The 20,186-nt window shown below is 35.8% G+C and overlaps 3 protein-coding genes across 6 annotated transcripts; all 3 read left to right on the plus strand.

Annotated features, from left to right (window-relative positions):
• The first annotated feature begins 67 nt into the window (after positions 1 to 67).
• On the plus strand, positions 68 to 9,211 carry LOC114526473 (protein transport protein Sec24C-like). 2 transcript variants are annotated; one of them, XM_028548087.1, is made up of 27 exons: positions 68 to 295; positions 411 to 570; positions 973 to 1,110; positions 1,233 to 1,506; positions 1,889 to 2,106; positions 2,360 to 2,491; positions 2,676 to 2,787; positions 3,021 to 3,148; positions 3,335 to 3,473; positions 3,766 to 3,881; positions 4,165 to 4,289; positions 4,424 to 4,502; positions 4,619 to 4,731; positions 4,924 to 5,017; positions 5,105 to 5,221; positions 5,442 to 5,612; positions 5,751 to 5,847; positions 6,030 to 6,112; positions 6,196 to 6,258; positions 6,513 to 6,651; positions 6,779 to 6,897; positions 7,370 to 7,445; positions 7,599 to 7,702; positions 7,873 to 7,960; positions 8,111 to 8,214; positions 8,555 to 8,644; positions 8,792 to 9,211. In XM_028548087.1, the coding sequence occupies exons 1-27, from the start codon at positions 285 to 287 to the stop codon at positions 8,933 to 8,935; spliced, it is 3,234 nt and encodes a 1,077-aa protein (XP_028403888.1). In that variant the 5' UTR covers positions 68 to 284; the 3' UTR covers positions 8,936 to 9,211. The 2 variants fall into 2 exon arrangements, with proteins under 2 accessions (XP_028403888.1, XP_028403896.1); XM_028548095.1 differs by having other exon boundaries at positions 1,233 to 1,446.
• Positions 9,212 to 10,114: 903 nt separating this feature from the next.
• On the plus strand, positions 10,115 to 15,236 carry LOC114527080 (protein transport protein Sec61 subunit alpha). The gene is made up of 15 exons (XM_028548676.1): positions 10,115 to 10,228; positions 10,335 to 10,402; positions 10,563 to 10,628; positions 11,617 to 11,695; positions 12,063 to 12,118; positions 12,216 to 12,291; positions 12,397 to 12,506; positions 12,634 to 12,704; positions 12,867 to 12,949; positions 13,073 to 13,233; positions 13,369 to 13,473; positions 13,819 to 13,911; positions 14,165 to 14,430; positions 14,613 to 14,683; positions 14,821 to 15,236. Exons 1-15 carry the CDS (start codon positions 10,222 to 10,224, stop codon positions 14,934 to 14,936), a joined length of 1,428 nt encoding a protein of 475 aa, XP_028404477.1. The 5' UTR covers positions 10,115 to 10,221; the 3' UTR covers positions 14,937 to 15,236.
• Positions 15,237 to 15,730: 494 nt separating this feature from the next.
• LOC114526287 lies at positions 15,731 to 20,091 on the plus strand. 3 transcript variants are annotated; one of them, XM_028547854.1, is made up of 4 exons: positions 15,731 to 15,953; positions 18,666 to 18,787; positions 18,965 to 19,158; positions 19,530 to 20,091. In XM_028547854.1, the coding sequence occupies exons 1-4, from the start codon at positions 15,855 to 15,857 to the stop codon at positions 19,955 to 19,957; spliced, it is 843 nt and encodes a 280-aa protein (XP_028403655.1). In that variant the 5' UTR covers positions 15,731 to 15,854; the 3' UTR covers positions 19,958 to 20,091. The 3 variants fall into 3 exon arrangements, with proteins under 3 accessions (XP_028403655.1, XP_028403663.1, XP_028403646.1); XM_028547862.1 differs by having other exon boundaries at positions 18,965 to 19,089; XM_028547845.1 differs by lacking the exons at positions 18,666 to 18,787; positions 18,965 to 19,158; positions 19,530 to 20,091 and adding exons at positions 16,620 to 16,738; positions 16,842 to 17,035; positions 17,174 to 17,758.
• The last annotated feature ends 95 nt before the right edge of the window (positions 20,092 to 20,186 follow it).

Raw genomic sequence — 20,186 nt, forward strand, 5'->3', positions numbered from 1 at the left:
AGCACCAGCGGTCTCTCTAATGAAAAAAAAACGAAAAACGAAGAAGACATCCGGGAGATTGGTAACAATGGCCGCTATAACTACGTGGCATTTGTGACTCTTTCAAACTACGTATTTCATAAAATTACTGAGCATTTTCACGTGTTACGGAAAATAGAATTTTTTCCTCTATTTCACATAGATTCACTTTACATTTATATTGGTTTTTGGGGTGTGGATAAAGCTAGAAAGCTTTGAAATAACGTCGCCGATCAAGGGACTGAAAGTCGATACCATAATACAAAATGGCGTTCAGGTTCATTTTAATTGATTATAATTGTTGTTTTAGTATTAAATAAATGTATACAAATCTAAAACTATGGTATTTAAAGCTTATTGTAACATAGTCATGAATCATGATCTCATCTTAGTGCACCACCAATGCAAGGACAGGGTAGTCGACCACCATATTTCTATCCACAGTCTGGTATGGTGAATGGAGATGGCCATTCGTATCAGGGACAAGGTGCTCAGCACCAAGCTGGGGGACCACCAGGACCTGGCCAATTTCAACAACCCCCACAGATGAAAGTAAGAAATATAGTCATACGAAAGTATTTGGTATTGACTTTATATAGGACTCCATTGCACTTTTTCTTATTGACCTACTTCAAGTGCCTATATCATGGTTGCAGATTTTGAATACATAAAAAGTTTAAGGTATTTTAAAAAACTTTGCAATACATTTTGTTATTGAAAAATTTGTCTTGATGCATTTATTAGCCTTTAAAGTTACCGGACATGATGTCAAATTGGGAATTTCGTGAAACTTAAAGAAAAGAAAACTGATTTGCAATCCCTGATTTGACGTCATGTCCTGTAACTTTTGAAGGCTAATAAATCCATGAACACATTTAATAACATGTATTGCAAATTTTTTTGGAGTTGATAAATTTTACCTACAATTCTTGTTTTTACTGTTTTTTATTTTAGGATGGACCTGGTGGCCCAGGAATGCAACCACCAATGTTAAATCAACCACGACATCAGCAGCCTGGACATCCACAGCAACCTATGATGCAACCACAAAGACCACCAAATATGTCTAGACCCCCGGGTGTTATTCCACAGGTTATAGATTAATGAATGTTAAATTATGTTTCTTGTGTGTTTGTTTGGAGGCAATAACTGATAGAATATACTAGATAATGTGATTGGAGAGTTAACAGTGTCCATTTTGCAATTTCACATAGATGCTGAATCAGCCAATGAGTAATCTTCAAATCAATGATGGTCTTCATAAACCGCCTCAACCAATGGTACCAGGTATGCCTGGTGTTCATCCACAACAGCCTACCATGCTACCACCACAAGGCCCAATGCCTGGAAACATGAGAAGTGATCAACAATCTCCATTACGTCAGTTTGCACCAAGAATGGCTACTGGGATTGCCCCACCAACCACAGGTACATCAAGCCAACTTCAGTACCCTGGTCCTGGGGCTCATTCACAGGGAATACCAAATGGTAAAATAAAATAACCCTTGTATATAAATAATATAATTGGTAGAGGCTAATATAATCACAGAGAAAATATAAGTTTAGAAAATATTTCAATTCCTACCAGCCCAGTGGTGGCTCTCTTAATCCTCATTATAGTGTACCTAATGCTGAACAGACGTTGTGCTAAAGATCAACACTCGTCTGTAGAAATGTTGTCTCTCATACAAGATGCTTCAATACTGTTCCTGTTTCTTACTATTATATTGAAAACCTTCTTTTTTTAATAATGAAAATAATGTGAAAATTTAAAAAAAAGAAATGAGAAATTTTCTTAAGTAATGAGACAAAATGATTACACAGACATGTCAAAACCTTTCATACATATACAAACTTTTTACTATCTCAGGTCCAAATGTTGGATTGAGTGGACCCCCACATCCAGGCCAGCCAAGAGGGATGCCTCCACATTCCACTAATCTTCTTCCACCTACACAAAGATTCCCAATGACTACTCCAGGAGTCACAACTGGTCCTGGTACTGGTGCTCATCCCAGTTACCATCAACAGCCAGGTCAAGCACCAATCAATTTATCTGGACCCATGATGGGCAATACTAATACCCAGGTATGTACGTTGTATTTTTTTATTTATCTGGCTCTGTGATCGTATGTAACATTGTGATCTTAGATAATAAAAATAACTGTTTTCATAAAACAATAATTTGGATTTGTATATATTCAATATATTTTTTGCATTGCCCTGGAAAAGATCCAGGCATGTTCCAATATCTATTGTAGGATCCTATGACTTAGGTAAACTTTCACAGTTGTGTCCGAGATTGTCAGGGTTAATAACGATCTCTAATCTCTCTCTCTAGCCTACGCAACCAATGACCGGATATGGCCCAGCACCAGGTCAGGTCAGACCCTCTCCCACAGGTGGGGTAGGGATGACTTCACCAATGACGCAACAAGCAAGACGAATCGATCCTGATCAGATACCCAGCCCAGTAAGTCGAGATATAAGAAATGCTTTTCTCCAATGTACGGACACTCCTCATGTGTGCAAGCATTTTAAATTCAACACATAAAGCAACGGAAAGAATGGTAGCTATTTGGATAACAACGCCTAATAACATTTAACGTGGCCAAACGTTTTCCCCACATTTTAAAATTTTATGATTATGTTTTCAGATTCAAGTTATGAAAGACGATCAAGACAACTTCAAAGATACTGCGTTTACTACGAGTGTTCGAGGCAGAGTTCCTCCTTTGATCACGACAAAATGTGTTATCCGTGATGATGGTTAGTTGTTAGCGAAATTTTTAGCAAGTACATGCACCTGAAATACACCTGAATATGTTTTGTAAAATCACGTCGATAGCTTACCAAATTGCTTTGCTTTCGCATTCGCGTGTCATGGGGTTCAGAGTAAGCTTAGAAAATAAATCCATGCACGGAAAAGTAGAATTTATCAAACTTATACTAAACATTTTAAACGTTTTGCAATCGACTAATACGCACTTTAAATTATCAAGGTAATTGTAGTCCGCAATACATGCGCTCTACTTTGTATAATATCCCAAACAATCAAGATGTTTTGAAGGCATCTGGTGTACCTTTTGCTGTCTCTATCACACCATTGGCTGAATCCTTACGAGAAGAGGTAATAAAGTAGTATATTTTAATGTTTTTATTGCAGTCTATGTTTGTGCATGTTCATCAAAATTATATTTTATGTGGCGTATTAATTAATTTCCTTAAGGCCTGTTTAGACTAAACAGGATAAGCTGGACCTATGTATAGAACTACAGACGCTCCATCAACACCAACTTTAAATTGTACATTTTAGAATCCATTACAGTTGGTTGATCATGGTGCAAATGGTCCAGTAAGATGTAACCGTTGCAAGGCTTACATGAATCCTTTCATGCAGTTTATTGATGGCGGCAGACGATTCCTTTGTAATATATGTAGTTACTCTTCTGAAGGTAATCTTGCGCTATTTATGTGAGATGAAAAATATTGCTCTAGAATATAATAGAATTCGGTGGAATAATGGTAGATGATTGGTTGGAGAAAAGATTTGAGAAATATCTGAGAGGATAGGAAAAGTACAGTAAAGACCTTAATTGTTACCTTGGTGGAATTCCTCCAAAGCATCTGAAATATTTGAGCATATGAATCAGTTAATTTTCCCTCTTCGTGGTCAGATTTATTGTTTCTCTTTAGTACAGTATGTGTTTGTGCTCCATAGCATGTATTTTACTCATATTATTTTAGTGCCACAAGAATATTTCTCGCATTTGGATCATCAGGGTTTACGAGTTGATATTTACCAACGTCCAGAACTCTGCTTGGGTTCATACGAATATGTAGCGACGGCGGATTACTGCAAGGTTAGGAATGCTTTTATTTCATGCATATACTCACTATATCAGAGCTACAGTCGAAAATACTAACCCATCGTTTTCATTAGTGACCGGAGTTCAATTGAACTACATTTGCCTTATCCCTTGGTTCATTGTGCTAAAAGATGAAATATCATGCACTATACACATGATCCTGCATGATCGCGGTTAAAATGTTAATAACTAATGTAGCTAATATTCGCGCAGCACTTTAACCATATTCAAATCGTCCGCCATCAACCAGTAATTATGCCTGCATGTGTATTTGTAGAATCAGAAACCTCCAGAGCCACCCGCATACATTTTCATGATCGAGGCGTCCTATCAGAGTATCCAGTCTGGAATGCTGAGGATACTGATGAGAGAGATCCCAGCTTTGTTAGAAAAGCTGCCAAAGTAAGACGACTCTGTTTTATTGTAAAGAGTGTTATCCTTCATAAGTACATGCATCAAGAGTTAGGGTTGTATTTACTTGTATTTGTACTGTTATTTACTGTTTAATATTTACTCACGCATATCTCCTTTCCCAGAATGCCTGGCCAGAACTCTTCGTCTGTCAAAGTTGGCTTCGTAACATATAACTCGACGTTGCACTTCTACAATGTAAAGGTAATAATACTTCATGTCAGCATAACTACACACAGAAGGATAAATTTCCACAATATATATATGTATATAGTTTGTTTAGCAAATATATTTTTATTATTTTTATCATTATCATGTAGTCAAACTTGGCACAACCGCAGATGATGATCGTCTCTGATGTAAATGATGTGTTTGTTCCTTTGCTCGATGGATTCTTGGTTGATGCTAAAGAATCGAAGATAGTGATTGAGAGGTACTGTATGTATAGATCAGATGCAGCTACAAATAGATTAGCCGCGATCATTTTTAGGGATGTAGCTTTATAGGAGTGACATACATATGAAACTACACAGTGTCAGCACGAAACTAGAAACTGTTTTAACTGAACGTAGATTTTTGTTTGTTTTTATACTGAGTATAGGCGTTAAAATATTCTCCTTTTAAGTTTGATAGAGCAGATATCCATAATGTTTGCGGAAACGAGAGAGACCGAGATTGTTTTAGCTCCTGTGGTGCAGGCTGGACTGGATGCCCTTAAGGTATTGTGTATGTCCTGTGTTGTGTGATTTTACAACAAGCGAACACAAATAAATCTCTTTTTTCTTCTCCATCCATCATTGTCACAGTCTGCAGGAATTTCTGGTAAGTTGTTGATATTTCATACCTCATTGCCAATATCTGAAGCTCCTGGGAAATTGAAAAACAGAGAAGACAGAAAAGTGTTAGCGACGGAAAAAGAAAAGGTGGGCTTATGCGATTCTCTTAATTCATTTTGTTTATTTGTTCAGTTACAACTTGTTATATATCTGAATTAGAAGCTTTCTTCTAACAATGCAAAGATTATATATGTATGAGCCGTAAGGAATTAAATATATATAGGTTATCATAATAATGTAGTTGATTTCTTTACGGCAAAAATTAAATATTAGTGTTTTATTAATTTCTTGACTTTCCAATTCTTAGACCATCCTGTGTCCCCAGACGAATTTCTACGAAAAACTGGCCAAAAGTTGTGTGGAATCTGGAGTGGCTGTTGACCTCTTTCTTTTTCCAAATGCTTATATCGATGTTGCGACTGTAGGTGCGCTGACCTCGTTTACCGGAGGACAGCTGTACAGATACAACTTCTTCAAGGTCTGATATCGATGTTGTTATAGCTAATACCACTGCAATTCAATTTGATTCTCTTATGCAAAGAAATTATAGATACAGTATTAGTTTTATTTTCTTCGTTTTTGAAATAGATCTAAGTCTTATTCACCTTTCTTACAGGAAAGTACTCATGGTGAACAGTTCAAGCAAGATTTGATTCAAAATATTGAGCGTAACGTTGGCTTAGATACGATCATGAGATTAAGGACTAGTACAGGTAACGTACTGTTGTATTGAAATGGCCGGTTTGCAATACCTTAGGTAGCCAAGACGCATGTGTGTCATGGTTCATATTGCGGTCAGTGACCATGTCACATCATCATGTAGATACTGGCACTGTTATCAGCATTAACGCTTCCACCGCTTCGCACTTTTTATGTACTATTGTCTTGTTTTTAGGCCTTAGACCTTGCGAGTTCTATGGTAATTTCAACATGAATAATACAACCGATGTTGAATTGGCTTTGGTTAATTCACAAACGGTAATAAGTTATAATTAATTTCTCTAAATATCCTTTGAAACTAGAACTTATTCTTGAGATTAATTTCTTCTTCTTGGTTTTAGTCCGTCGTAATTGAAATCAGGCATGATGATAAACTACCAGAAGATAGCGTCGCTTACTTACAGGTAAATATCGTTAAAATAAAGTGGAAACATGGGGTTTTCCCGCAGGATATTTATTCCGGCTTACATAGGAGGCGAAACATTTGTGTAAATGTCCAAGTTTTAATAAATCGCCAGTTTATATATTATTTATATTTATAGATATGCAATTTATATTTATTTATAAATTTTGCATCTTATTCGGGAAACGTCGTGAACGAGGGTTCTCATTTAGGTCTCTCATCGATGTATTGAATTTTGATTAAATTCTTTCGCAGTGTGCCTTGCTGTATACAAGTGTGAATGGTCAAAGACGCCTACGGATTCACAACCTTGCGCTATCTACATGCAGTCAACTCACTGATCTATTCAGATGTTGTGAAATGGATACATTTACGAATTACGTCGCTAAACACGGTATGCGCATGCACGACATTTAGCATGAGTCCGCAAATTTCTAGAAGGACAAGACAACCCATTTTTAAGCGTTTGAACGAGTGGAATGAGATTTCTCCTAATGGATATCATCCTCATATGTTTATAGCAATCAAGGAAGCGACAACTTCTGTTCCGAAAACAATTCGGGAGAACATAATCAGTCAAGCGGCGTCCATACTTGCTTGTTATAGACAGCACTGTGCAGCGCCATCATCCGCTGGCCAGGTAAACTAATCCACTAGCGTGAACAACAAAAATATTGGGCCTGCTGTACAGCAGGTTGCATGACTTGTATCATTATATCGCTGCGCTGCACCTTTTATAAACAGCATTGGATAATATTGACATTGTTCATCCTTGCAAGCATTTTAAACAATGCACAGGTTGATGATTTTTACGCGTGTATATTATATACATATTTACATCTATACAGCAAACTAGACATGCTCATTATCGACTTAACTGTTATCAAACCCTTTGCGGTAATCAACATACTTTTTCATCTGTTTCTCGATGAGCTACAACGGCTGGCTTCCACTGACGAAAGTCTCCTTTTCAAAGAGAAAGGTTTTTTGTGTGGTGAAAAACCTAGTGACAATGCCCACATGAAACGCACCTTGAAAAATAGAACATGTATAGTGGTTCTTTCGTAATGAATGCTATCATGCATATACTAATCTACTGATTTGCTTTACAGTTAATCTTACCAGAATGTATGAAACTGCTCCCTCTCTACAGTAATTCAGTATTGAAGAGCGATGCTTTAATTGGAGGTAATGTAGTATTTTTGTAGTAAGTCAACAACCTCTATTCGCTACATTAAAAAGATATTCGGCATTTCAAAACATTGGACTATGTCCTGAGCCTTTAAAAGAGTAAGATTAAGAGTTAACAAAATAGTATAAGGAAATTTAATATTTGTGTAGGTTCTGAGATGAGTTCGGATGACCGGAGCTGGTTAATGCAAACGGTTCTTGGCATGGATATTGCTTCAACGGTTTCGTACTTCTATCCTCGTCTTATTCCTGTGGTTAGTACTTACTGTGGCATTTATAGCCATAATTTTGGCGACTATCATCCTTATTAGTTAAATAATGTCTCAAACAGAAAATTCATGATTTGGGGTTTTGCTCATTCGACAACTCCGAGAACTCGAGCCTGCATTGTTCAATGTATAACAGAATTGTGGTTTCTCGATAGCATGATGTGAATTTGAATGAGACGACACTTCCGCCTCAAATACGTTGCTCAGAAGACAGAATCAAAGAAAATGGCGTGTATTTACTTGGTGAGTTCTGCAAAATGCAGTATGGAACTGTTAAATCATACATAAGCTATTTTTGCTGTGTTTATGTTGTTTCTCTATGACTCTAGTCCACTTCTTAGTGTAGACTCTTTCAAAAGCTAAATTTGTGCGTATAAATTTGTCGTTATTTAGAAAACAGCATAGTCTTGTTTTTGTGGATCGGACTACATGTAAATCCCGACTGGCTTCAACAAGTGTTTGGTGTTTCTACCATTGGTCATGTTGATATTGAGATGGTATGTTTCGTCTGCTTTAATATAGTATCAGTGTAAAAGAACTTCATGCATCATCTTTGCTTTTGCTTTCTTCTCTTCATTATTTTTCCAAGTCTGGTGTTTCGTGTCACTCTCACTCACAACCCTGCTTGACTGCTGGCGTATGAACACACATTCTAAAGTTGTCTAAACATTAGACATATAGACATTAGGTCGTAACACAGTGCTATGAAACATATTTTTCAGCATACTGCTCTATATTCTTTATATTCTAGTTATTTACTAAACTACTACTTATTAATTAACTTAACATTTTATTGTCAGGTTAAAGGGTGTTGTAAAACGTTTTAATTTCTTATAGACGGCATTGCCTGAGTTGGATACAGCTTTGTCACGACGAATAAGAGGAATTATCGCTCAAATCCAGGAGGAACGACATAGATACATGAAGGTTAACATTATTTTTACCTTTTAAATTTTGTTTACAACGTATAGCAGGAAATTAAGCTTGAGTATGGAGTAATTCTGTGAAACATTGTATAGAGTATAAATAATTAAATTACTTATAGTTTAGTTACTAATAACGATTTATTTGCAGGTTTCTATCGTCAGACAACGCGATAAACTGGAACCGTGGTTCAAACATTATCTTGTTGAAGACAAAGGACTTACAGCAGCAAGCCAGAGTTATGTTGACTTCCTATGTCTCATGCATAAAGAAGTCAGAAATTTACTCAATTAAATAGACTTGTATTGTTCTTGCGAGAAATGATTTAAACAACGAAAGGCGACACGAAAACTATTGTTATGTTTGAGGTCGACTTCGATGAAATCCAGATACTTTATTGACTTAGCATTGCCTTGTCTTTTCATAAACTACCGCCCTTTGAATCATCATAATGACTTGCTGTTACAAAAATGCATATAAACATTGTTAGATAAGGACGTTAACTACCATGTTTCTCAAATTATATAGAGTAATAATTTAAATATGACTGGACGTATAAAGAGTATTAAAAACAGGTTATTTGTATATGTGTAAGTGTACTAGTACTACAATTATGATAAAATTTCGTTCGCAGGGTTGGGAGGGGGATCTAACCACCAGTCGCCTTCAATGCGTTATTTCTATGCAGTTCTAATCAGTTTACTCACTCGAAAAAAACGTTTAAAAAGTCTCTTTTGCATATTAGTTAAACCATTATTTTTTATGCTTAACTGGGAGGGGCAGCTGCCTTTGCTCACGAGGTTTAGCGGGTGCAACCCTGAGCCTTTTACTGCTACTAAGCTATAATCACGATATGTGCCCTTTTTTAAAACTCCACCCCCGCTGTCCTAAACTGCTTTTGACGCCTCTGCTTACCGGGGAACACTATAAAAATATTGTAAAAAAGAGTTGTATGAGTCTGCAATTACCAAAGTTACGAACACCAGACACATCCAAACTGATGAAAAATGGTGGAATTTATTTATAATTTGGCAAACTATGCAAAACTTCTGCGACTTTACTTACGAATTCTACGATTTCACGACTAAAGACAAAAGTGTTTAGAGTCGGTCCTGAAAATTTTGTAAAGTGAACTTTTCTTTTTAAGTAAAATTTTATTTTCAACCGCTGGCCTGGTGCCCTGGAGCATTGCATGAACCGGTTGTTCAAAAGCTGGATAGCGCTATCCAGCCTTCGTACAACCGCCCCACGCCCCCCCCCCCAGATAATTTATTACAGATTTCTTCTTTCACCTTTTGTTCAAATCGTTAGAAGTTTGCATTGTTACCATTTCACGAAAAGCTCACTCTCCCTCCGCAGATTAAGAGGCTTCTTTCGGAAAGCCAGGAAATTAGAAAACAGAAAATTTAATACATGGAAGCACCTTGCATGAAAACGAGGCTAGCTAAGCTGACGTAGTATTTGAATTCACATGTAAAGTTCTCTTTATACTAAACACTCGATTGTTGTCCCGTTGTAGAAAAATTTAACAGATATTTTTTACAAAATCGTCGTTTAGTACAACCAAAGTGCCCTTTAAAATGGGAGGTAAGCATCAAAGAAATATGTAGCTTCAAAAAAAACATTGAATAGCGCTGTATAAGGAGCGATTATTCGTTGTTATCCACTAAACATTTTTCTTACCTAATTTTAGTGAAATTTTTGGAGATTCTTCGACCTTTTATTTCAATTCTTCCTGAGGTCGCGAAGCCAGAAAGACGAGTAAGTAAATCCTTTTACGTTTCTTTTTTCGATTCCATTAAAATAAAATTTCTGGGCTTGTTTTTAAATTCTTTATATCTAATATATTGTATCAGAGTAGACACACTCCACTCGAAAATGTAGCCTTCCACGTATGAATGACTCTTTTAATCGATTTCAGATTCAGTTTCGTGAAAAAGTATTATGGACAGCTATTACTCTTTTTATCTTCCTTGTTTGCTGTCAGGTTAGTGTTTTCCCTTTTCAATGGTCTTTGCTTTAACTGGTTTTTTTTTCATAGAGTTTCTGTTTCAATTGTGATGAATCATCAGTAGCCTAGACTTAACCAAGTTATATACTTGTTGTTCTTTTATAATTTTTAGATATTGATTTGTTAAGAATTTTGGTATAGATATTGTTTTAAATCAATTTCAACACTTAGGAAAGTGTGATATTTAGGAAAGTGCTTTTGATCACATTGCTTTCTGGTGGCTACCTAAAATTCCTGTTGGTGGGGGTTAGGGATAGGTGTGCCATACTAATTAAAAATGTCAGCCCACCTGGGTACGAAAAGATCCCTAGCTCAAAATCACTTAAAAAGAAGTAAAAATTAATCAACCAAATTTTGATATTGCCATACTTTATGAATTGTGGCTCGGTGTAAACAGTTCATTTCAATTGGACTACAATATTAAATAGATAAGGAGATAGAAGAGATAAAATTAAGCAATGTTTCTATTAAATATTGATGGTCAATATGTCATAATTAGTGATTTAGAGATGTATAATACATTGTTGAAACTTTGATAGTTTGATATTGACTCTAGACTGCCTATAAACATAGTATATTGTATGGATGGTATTTTCTTCAAGAAAAAAAACAAATACACATGGAGAGATTTTCATAAATTGCTAACCAGTCAGGTTTCACTTGTCCCTAACCATTATATTTTCCAAATAATAATTTTTCATAGAATTCCCTGAGTAGGTGTGTAGAATGCATAACATGTTTTTTGGCCAATGAAATTGTCAATACAGTACTTGATAATCTCATGCCTGAAACCCCAAGCAGCATGCTATTCAACTTCAATAATACATATAAGGAAAATGTGATGGATTTCCATGATTACCAAATTGCAAAGTACAAATTAGATATTCTTTTAGGATAATTTATAGTTGGCCTATAGGTTATAGGTTATGTATATGAATTTGCAAAGTCCAACTTGAATGTTTAGATTCCTTTATTTGGCATCATGTCCTCTGATTCGGCTGATCCATTCTACTGGATACGTGTCATTTTGGCTTCTAACAGAGGTAATCTGAAATTTTAAGTAGTTCCATTCACTTAAATTGCTAGTTTCGAAGACAAAAAGCTAGGGTTGGCTCATTTTTTTATCATTCCTGCATCCATTTATCAGTTTCTTTGCTTCTTTAATCTAATGTTCAAATGATGAAAATTCAATATAATTTTACATAGTATAGTTACATGGTTGTAATAGTGCATGGGAATTTGTTTTTCTTGTATTTTCTACAAATGAGCGAATGGGACTTTTGATTAGCCCATCCTGTATTTTTATGGCATGGGATTTAAATTTAAAATGTTTTGTAAAGTTTTGTGGTGCTAACATTTCTTGGAAAAACTTGTGTGTTTTGAATAATGTGAAACCATTCTTTTATTTAGGAACGTTGATGGAATTGGGTATATCTCCTATTGTGACTTCAGGTTTGATTATGCAGGTAAAAAGATGTTTCTTTTTGTGTTTGGTAATAATCCATATTGCATCCACCCAGCAGTTAAATGTAGAAAGTCTGTTAATTTGATATGTTTTGATAGCTTTTGGCAGGAGCAAAAATTATTGAGGTCGGTGACTCTGTAAAGGACCGTGCTTTGTTCAATGGTGCTCAGAAATGTAAGTATTTTGGTGGGTTGTATCCCACCAAGATTTATTAAAAAATAAAAAAACACCTTGGATTTTCAAATTGATTGGGTAACCAATAATTTGTTGTCATTTTAGTATTTGGTATGATTATAACTGTTGGTCAGTCAGTTGTGTATGTTATGACTGGAATGTATGGTGATCCATCTGAACTTGGCTCTGGAATTTGCCTCATCATTATTATCCAGGTAACTAATACCTAATTGCTCATTTTCCCAACAGCTTCACTCACCCTGTTAAGAGATCAAACAGCTATCACAGACAACAGCCTGCAACAATAAGTTCAATGACATGTGATTTGTTTCTTTTTTATAGCTATTCTGTGCTGGTCTAATTGTTTTACTACTTGATGAGCTATTGCAGAAAGGATATGGTCTTGGGTCTGGGTAAGTGTAAGCTCTTTATTCACTATTTGATGCAAGATGTTTCTACCCTACATTGAGGGAATTGCTGGTCAAATAACCTGAAACAATTAAAGTCAAATGATCCAAGGCTCAAAAAAATATTTTTCATTATGCCTATGTAATAGTAATTATCCTTCTTTGCAGCATTTCTTTGTTTATTGCAACAAACATTTGTGAAACAATTGTTTGGAAAGCATTTAGTCCGGCAACTGTCAACACTGGAAGAGGTAAACCTTGATGAGAACTGATGTTTATATTTTGTGATGTAATGAAAACTCATTATCCATATTAAAGGGTCTATAATTGAAATGTCAATGAAAGATTAAGATTTTTATTTTTATTTATTTTAGGTACTGAATTTGAAGGGGCAGTCATTGCTTTGTTCCATTTACTGGCAACAAGGACAGACAAAGTTCGAGGATTACGTGAAGCATTTTACCGACAGAATTTGCCTAATCTTATGAACCTCATGGCAACAATCTTTGTGTTTGCTGTAGTAATATATTTCCAGGTAGGTTGACTAGGTTCCTCCAGACATTTGCAAGTACTGGTATTTACTAATTTTAGACATTACCACAAAATGCAGTGTAGAAATATAAAAGCAAGTTACATAGTCCAGTCGTCATCTGCAACATATTCCATTTAGGGATTCCGTGTTGATTTACCTATCAAATCTGCTCGCTACCGTGGTCAGTACAGTTCTTATCCAATCAAGCTTTTCTATACCTCAAACATCCCCATCATTCTTCAGGTAAAAAAATATTATATTAATTCAAAACTTTGCTTTAAATTAGATACTGGGCATTACAACAATACTATAAAGAATATTTTGTTGGCATTCAGTCAACTATTCCCATAATCGTATATTGTACCTGAATTAACTAGGCTTTCATGAAAATGGTATTGACCAAATTCTGGAAAATAGCTTAGGGCAGTGTCGCGTAGACCCGTTCTGCTCTACATTATACTAATGATTACCTACAAATCCAGTACGTGATGTTGTGCTCAAGGCGTCTATGTAAAAGAAATTTGTTAGGTGCTATTGCATAGAAAACTATTTACAGTCAATTAATTTATGAATTTTTCTTGGCTCCAGAGTGCTTTGGTATCCAATATATACTTTATATCTCAAATGCTGTCTGTGAAATTTGGTGGACATTTCTTAGTGAATTTGCTTGGAACCTGGGAGGTACAGTAATTATTGAATGGTAGTCAGGATGAGGGAAATATCAGTATATGGTGCCTAAATAGCAATACACAGTTGAATATTGCAGCTCAATACCCTGTCTAGGTTATTTCTAATTTCTTTTTTTTTGGAAACTCTCTCGTTTCCTTGTCTTTGATATTTCAAATAATCTTTATACAGTAGTTATTGCAGCGCCGTATCTAAATAGCAGTTTCTTCATTTTGATAATTAGCTCACCTTGCTGTCGTCTTTTTAGGAAGCGTCCGGTGGCCCAGCTCGTTCATACCCTACAGGTGGTATGTGTTATTACATGTCGCCTCCGGAAACACTGTCTCACGTGATTCAAGATCCTGTACATGCTGTGGTCTATATCATCTTCATGTTGGGCACGTGTGCTTTCTTTTCGAAAACATGGATTGATGTTTCGGGCTCATCTGCTAAAGATGTTGCCAAGCAACTGAAAGAGCAACAAATGGTTATGCGTGGCCATCGCGATAAGTCCATGATCCACGAGTTGAACAGGTTGGGCATTATTAGACTGTTGTTCGTGATTTTATTAAATACTGATCAGTTTAACCTCTAACACCCGAGGCAGATTCCTTTCATTACTGATCAGGTAACTCCGTTGAGATAAGTTAGGATGAAAAATTGCGACTTGGAATATGGCAATCTCTATTTTAGCTAATTACCTGCTCTTTTTCCAGGTATATTCCTACTGCTGCAGCTTTTGGTGGTCTCTGTATTGGTGCCCTTTCCGTTCTTGCTGATTTCCTGGGTAAGATATTTGAGTTAAATTTGGCCAATTCATTAGAACGAAGGTTCAATCAGAACTCTCACTATTACGGTTCATGTGTTGCTACACACTGCTTGCTGTCAAAGTGAATTTAATTTAATCTACCTTCATATGTGTAGGTGCAATTGGTTCTGGTACTGGTATTTTACTTGCTGTAACAATCATTTACCAGTATTTTGAAATCTTCGTCAAAGAACAGAGTGAGATGGGAGGAGTTGGTACATTACTCTTCTAACATTTCGTGACAATGGGATATGATAATCTGAAATATTTTACCAAAGACTGCACTAATGCTCTATATAAAGAACCAGTTGGTAGCGCCACTGGGAGAAGAACTTTCGTACAATGGTACGACTCTGTCAAACGTCCATTTCTGATTTTTGTTTAGCAGTCTTTGTTATTAGCGTGAAACAAGCACGAATATTTTTAATTCTTGTAAAGTTGAGAAAAGTTTCACAACATTTTAATCAATTCCGCTAATGATGAATTATTGTGCGTGGTCTGTGAATCTATTAAAGTTGGTTTAAAATTTTTACTTTGTTTTTTCTTTCTTTATATCCCCAAGGAAACTGTTCGTTGCTAATAAAGCTTCACATTGCCTTGAAAGGGGGGGGGGTTGTAAAATATCACCCTTAAAGTTGAACCTTTTGTGGGGAGTGAATAGAAAAATAGCTTGCTTTAAATACATTTGTATGCAATAAATTGTTAGGTTATTATATGTTTAACGTTGAGACTAGGCCACTAGGGTTATTTCATACATGTGCTAAAACAAACTTAGCAAGCTAGTTTCTGTGTTGTTGGTGGTATTCTAGCAGTGTGTCTGTGTGTGTTACGACTGTTACAGGCGGCTGCAAGATCTCGGGCTGATAATATGTACAGGAACGAGGTTGTTCGCGAAACAATACGCGCTGGTTACTAGTTACTAAATTGACGAAAATGTTCCTTGTCAGTGCTTGTTTCCTATAAAAAGTGGAAGCACTGAAATTACAGGAAAAATCGAATTCGAATCATAGGTTATAAGTCATATGATTCCGAATGATACAATAATAAGAAAATTATTTATAATTAATTACAAAGAACTTAGTGCCAATAGAATCAGATTCCTTTGTACTTTCGTTTAATCATCTATCCTGTTATTTATCTCAGTTACAACATGTGGGATTTACTACGCGCAGATGAAATATACAGCATCATGTTTTTTCTCTCAACTAAGGATGTTCTTCGATGTCTGCAAGTTTGCAAGCAATGGAAGGTCAGTCTTTTCACTGTTTCATTTTTAATAAAGAACTATTAAATGTGTTCTGCATCAACGTTGTATTAGACGTTTGTATACTATATCTAGATTTTAGAACAATGTCTGTAGTCTATTATAGAATCTTTATTCATTTCTCCAACACTATAAAGTGAAGTAAATTTAGGGTGGGGTTAATATTCTGGGATTTGGGGCCTGATATTCAAAACTCTGTAAAAATATTTGAAGGTTGGATTTTAGAAGAGGCTCCATGATCAAATATTATTGTGATATATGCAATTAGTATGTTTTACCATCAACTTTAGATAACTTGGTATTTTGGGTTGTTATAAATGTAAGTCAAATGATATGTTGAGTCAGTAAGAAACCCTGATAATAGAAATTCAATGATATGAAGGTACAAATTTACTTTAACATTAAGAAAACAAGCTGGTGTTTCAAGAGATTTTTGGTTGCATGAATGTAAACCTTCTGAAGCACTTTTTTTGGATTTTGTTTGAACTATTCTAAAAGAAATTAAAAACTATTTTCTAAATTGCTGCATACATGTCTAATACAGTAAGTATTGTATTTTTTATTTAATATTATTTACCATGCAATGTGTTTTGGGTTTTTCCTTATGTTTCCTTCAATCTGAACACATTTTATCTAATCACATTCCTATAGACAATCCTATCAGAACCTTTATTTTGGAGGAAATATATTAGGAAACATTTTAACATTAACATTATAACAGACACTGAAGAGCTTGAAGGACCCTTGTACCAGTGGGGTAGCTCTCATTGGTAAGATAACAATTTACTATTTTGATTTAATTTTGTCATTGGGCATAGTAGCCTTTCTCCATTGTATTTCACTATCTATTATACTAATTTCTTTTGCTGGCAGGGCTTGTTATTACCAAGATCAAAATGATGCTTATGTTATTCGTCCTTTTCCATCCACATTGAAATGTGGTGTTGTAGTACCTTTTGGTCTTAATCTAATGTCATTTGATACAAAACGATTGAAAGGTTTAAGTCAATCATTGGAAATATTAACATACATGAGAGAGGGTGTAAAAAGATTTGAGCTTAGCTGTGGTAGGTCATTCAGTTTATGGTCATATTCAGTTTCTGTATATACATATGGTTAATAAGGTTTCCATAAACACAGTATTACACTTGGTTCACATTTGCCTGTGACTAACCTTTTGATTTAATGATCATTCTTATATTCAGGTAATGAATGTAGTCCCAATGAAGGTTGCAATGACTTGTCAATGGTACTTATACCTTGGGATGGTGAGAAACTACCCTCGAAGTCAACAGTATTTGGAGATATATTTCATTTTCACCCAGAAATACTTCAAGGAGTGTTGGAACGTGCTAATGAGCCAGATGAAACCAGTAAAGAAGAAAAGATGTATTTTCATGCAGATTCAGAGCACGACCGGGAACAAGAGAACGGGCCATGCTTAAATGGAATATTTGGTCGGTATCATGATACGAAAGAAGGACAACTAGAGTTCTTCACATGGCTACAAAAAACAATGGTACCAAGCTGTACTTATTTTGAAGGTGATGGAATTCTGAATCCAATTGTGGAATTTTTTCTGACAACTCTTGCCCCTGGATGGGTTGGTGGAGTTTTGACTGGCCAGTGCTGGACTTAGTCTTCAACCATTTTGATATGAATAGATTAGTATACACTGCGCAGCATTACTAAAAACAGTTCATGTATAAGTATGTTGTATGCAGTGGCGTAGCCAGCATCGATAATTGGGGGGGCCCATATTCATATATTCATGTTAATAGACTGTAAAGACAATTCATTTGAAAAGAAATTAATCCTGCGTATCACGAATATATGAATATAGGCCCCCCCAATCATCGTTCTGGCTACGCCACTGGTTGTATGTCTAAGCTGGGATAATATAAGCAATTAGCGATTGGAACTTCTTGGCTGTCAGAATTTGGTGTTGTATATTAAAATCTTTTGTTTTCTTCTTTGGTTTGCCCTCTTTCTTTTTTAGGAGCTACATAGGGCATGGTCTAAATTAATGAATACCAGGCTGATATTGTGAAATGAATATCAACGATGTAAATAGCTCTTGGCTCTATTAACCCACCTAATCGCCCGCTGCATCAAGTTTGATATGACGGTTTAACCAGGATCATAGCTACTTAGCTAGAGGGTTAATTTGGGGTAGAGGTTCCTATTCATATATTCGTCTTATGCCCGACTAATTTCTTTGGAAAGTTATTGTGCCTATGGTATATAATTCACCCCCTCCAACTAAGCGGTTCTGCAGGTTTAGCTGTCGCCCGTTGCGGAGGCCAAACGGTGGAATATTTTACGTATCTTTGAACAAAGACTCCCAAATAGGCTTGTTTTATTTCCCGTTGCCGATCCAAAGTATACACAGACTAACACAGTTATCAAGTTGTGACAACTTTGTCGAATAATCCTGTGACTGCAGTATCCATAACTTTATAACAATACTTTTGCAATTTTGTATCGTCAGCCAGACTCAGCCTAATTGTAACATCCTTGTTGTATAATGGCCGCGCTAGACTTGTTAACAATTAAAAAATCAGTTCCATTGCCCATATAAAAAGTGGTACTGGCTTTTAATACAAGTATAAATATTAGTTCACTACCTGTACATATATTTCAATTCTAATCTAAAATCTTAAAATTAATAAGAGCGTATGTATATTTTATATTTAGGCAATCCTATCGGAACAAATATTTTGGAAAAATTATATTAGGAAACGTTTTGATTTAAAGGAAATAACGAACGAACCAGAGCTAGATGGTCTTTTGGTCGTATGGCGGGACCGCGAAGAATGGTAAGTGGAAAATCAACGCAGTACGTAGCAGTGTGCAATATTTCATAGATGTGTGTCCAACGAATAATCCTCCCTTGGCAGAATACCAGGCTGAAGCTAAGGGTGCTATGTTGAATATGTTTGAAGGTTTTGTATTAACGTCTGAAGGTCAAAATTAACGTAACATAAACTTTTCAGGTTTTGTTATTACGATGATCAAGATGATCCTTACGTCATTCGTCCTTTTCCCTCCATGTTGAAGTGTGGTGTTGTAGTACCTTTTGGTCTTGATCCAATGTCGTTTGATTCAAAACACTTGCAAGGTTTGAGTCGATCATTGGAAATTTTAACTTACATGAGGGAGGGTGTAAAAAGATTTGAGCTTCGTTGTGGTAAGTTCGTTGTTCAACAAAATTGGAATTATATAGATCACTGTTGTGGAATCAGTTAATCGGGGTTACCACAGTCTAGTATATTTCGCCGACACAAGACCTTTGCCTAGGGAATTTAGTAGCATAAATTATAGAATGTTTCCAAAAGTTTCCAAAAGTTCAAGAGGGAAAATCCTGTGATACTGTGGTTATGGTTATACCATGCAGTTTAGTCGAAATGTCTCGAAAAACCCAGAAGCATTTATCAAGCATTCCATTTTTCGAGATGTTGCGGGAAGGTTTGAAGTACCAAAGAATATTTGTGATAGCAAACCCCGGGATATGGAATTAAAATATCAAAATTGCAAGGACTTGCATCCTTTTTTATTTAGGTAACGAATGTAATTCGAGTGAAAGTGATAACGAACTATCCATGGTATTGATTCCTTGGGACAATAAGGATCTACCTTTAGAAGCTGCAGTTTTTGGAGATATCTTTCATTTTCACCCAGAAATACTTGAATGTGCAAAAACTGATACTGAATCAGTTACTAAAGAAAAACTTTATTTTCACGTTGATTCAGATCACTGTGAGAATTTTGACCATGACAAATGCCTAAATGGAGTTTTTGGTCAAACGTATTCTAGAAGTGAGAAAGAAGGGCAGCTGGAATTCTTTACATGGGTACAAAAAATAATGGTCCCTAGCTGTAATTACATCGTCGGTGAGAACAAATTGAATCCTGTTGTGCAATTTTTCTTGACAACGCTTGGACCTGGATGGGTCGGTGGAATTTTGACTTGCCAAATTTGGACTTAGGATTACTAAATGTTCTACATTTTGAGAAATTTTGAAATAATATAAATTGGTTAAGGCAATAGAGTTTTACGTGTTCCGCTTTATGTGAGCGATCATTAAGAAATGATAGCATGCTTTATTCTTCTTCTACGCAGTCTGATTGCAATGAGTGGTATTAGAAGCCTCTATTGACGTAGTAAGCCCGAACAACGGCTTGGAATCTGTGACAACCGTTTGGGTACGACTGGAC

The sequence above is a fragment of the Dendronephthya gigantea genome, unplaced genomic scaffold (genome assembly GCF_004324835.1).
Source record: "Dendronephthya gigantea isolate DGI-Jeju-01 unplaced genomic scaffold, DenGig_1.0 000001F, whole genome shotgun sequence".
Classification (NCBI taxonomy): domain Eukaryota; kingdom Metazoa; phylum Cnidaria; class Anthozoa; order Malacalcyonacea; family Nephtheidae; genus Dendronephthya; species Dendronephthya gigantea.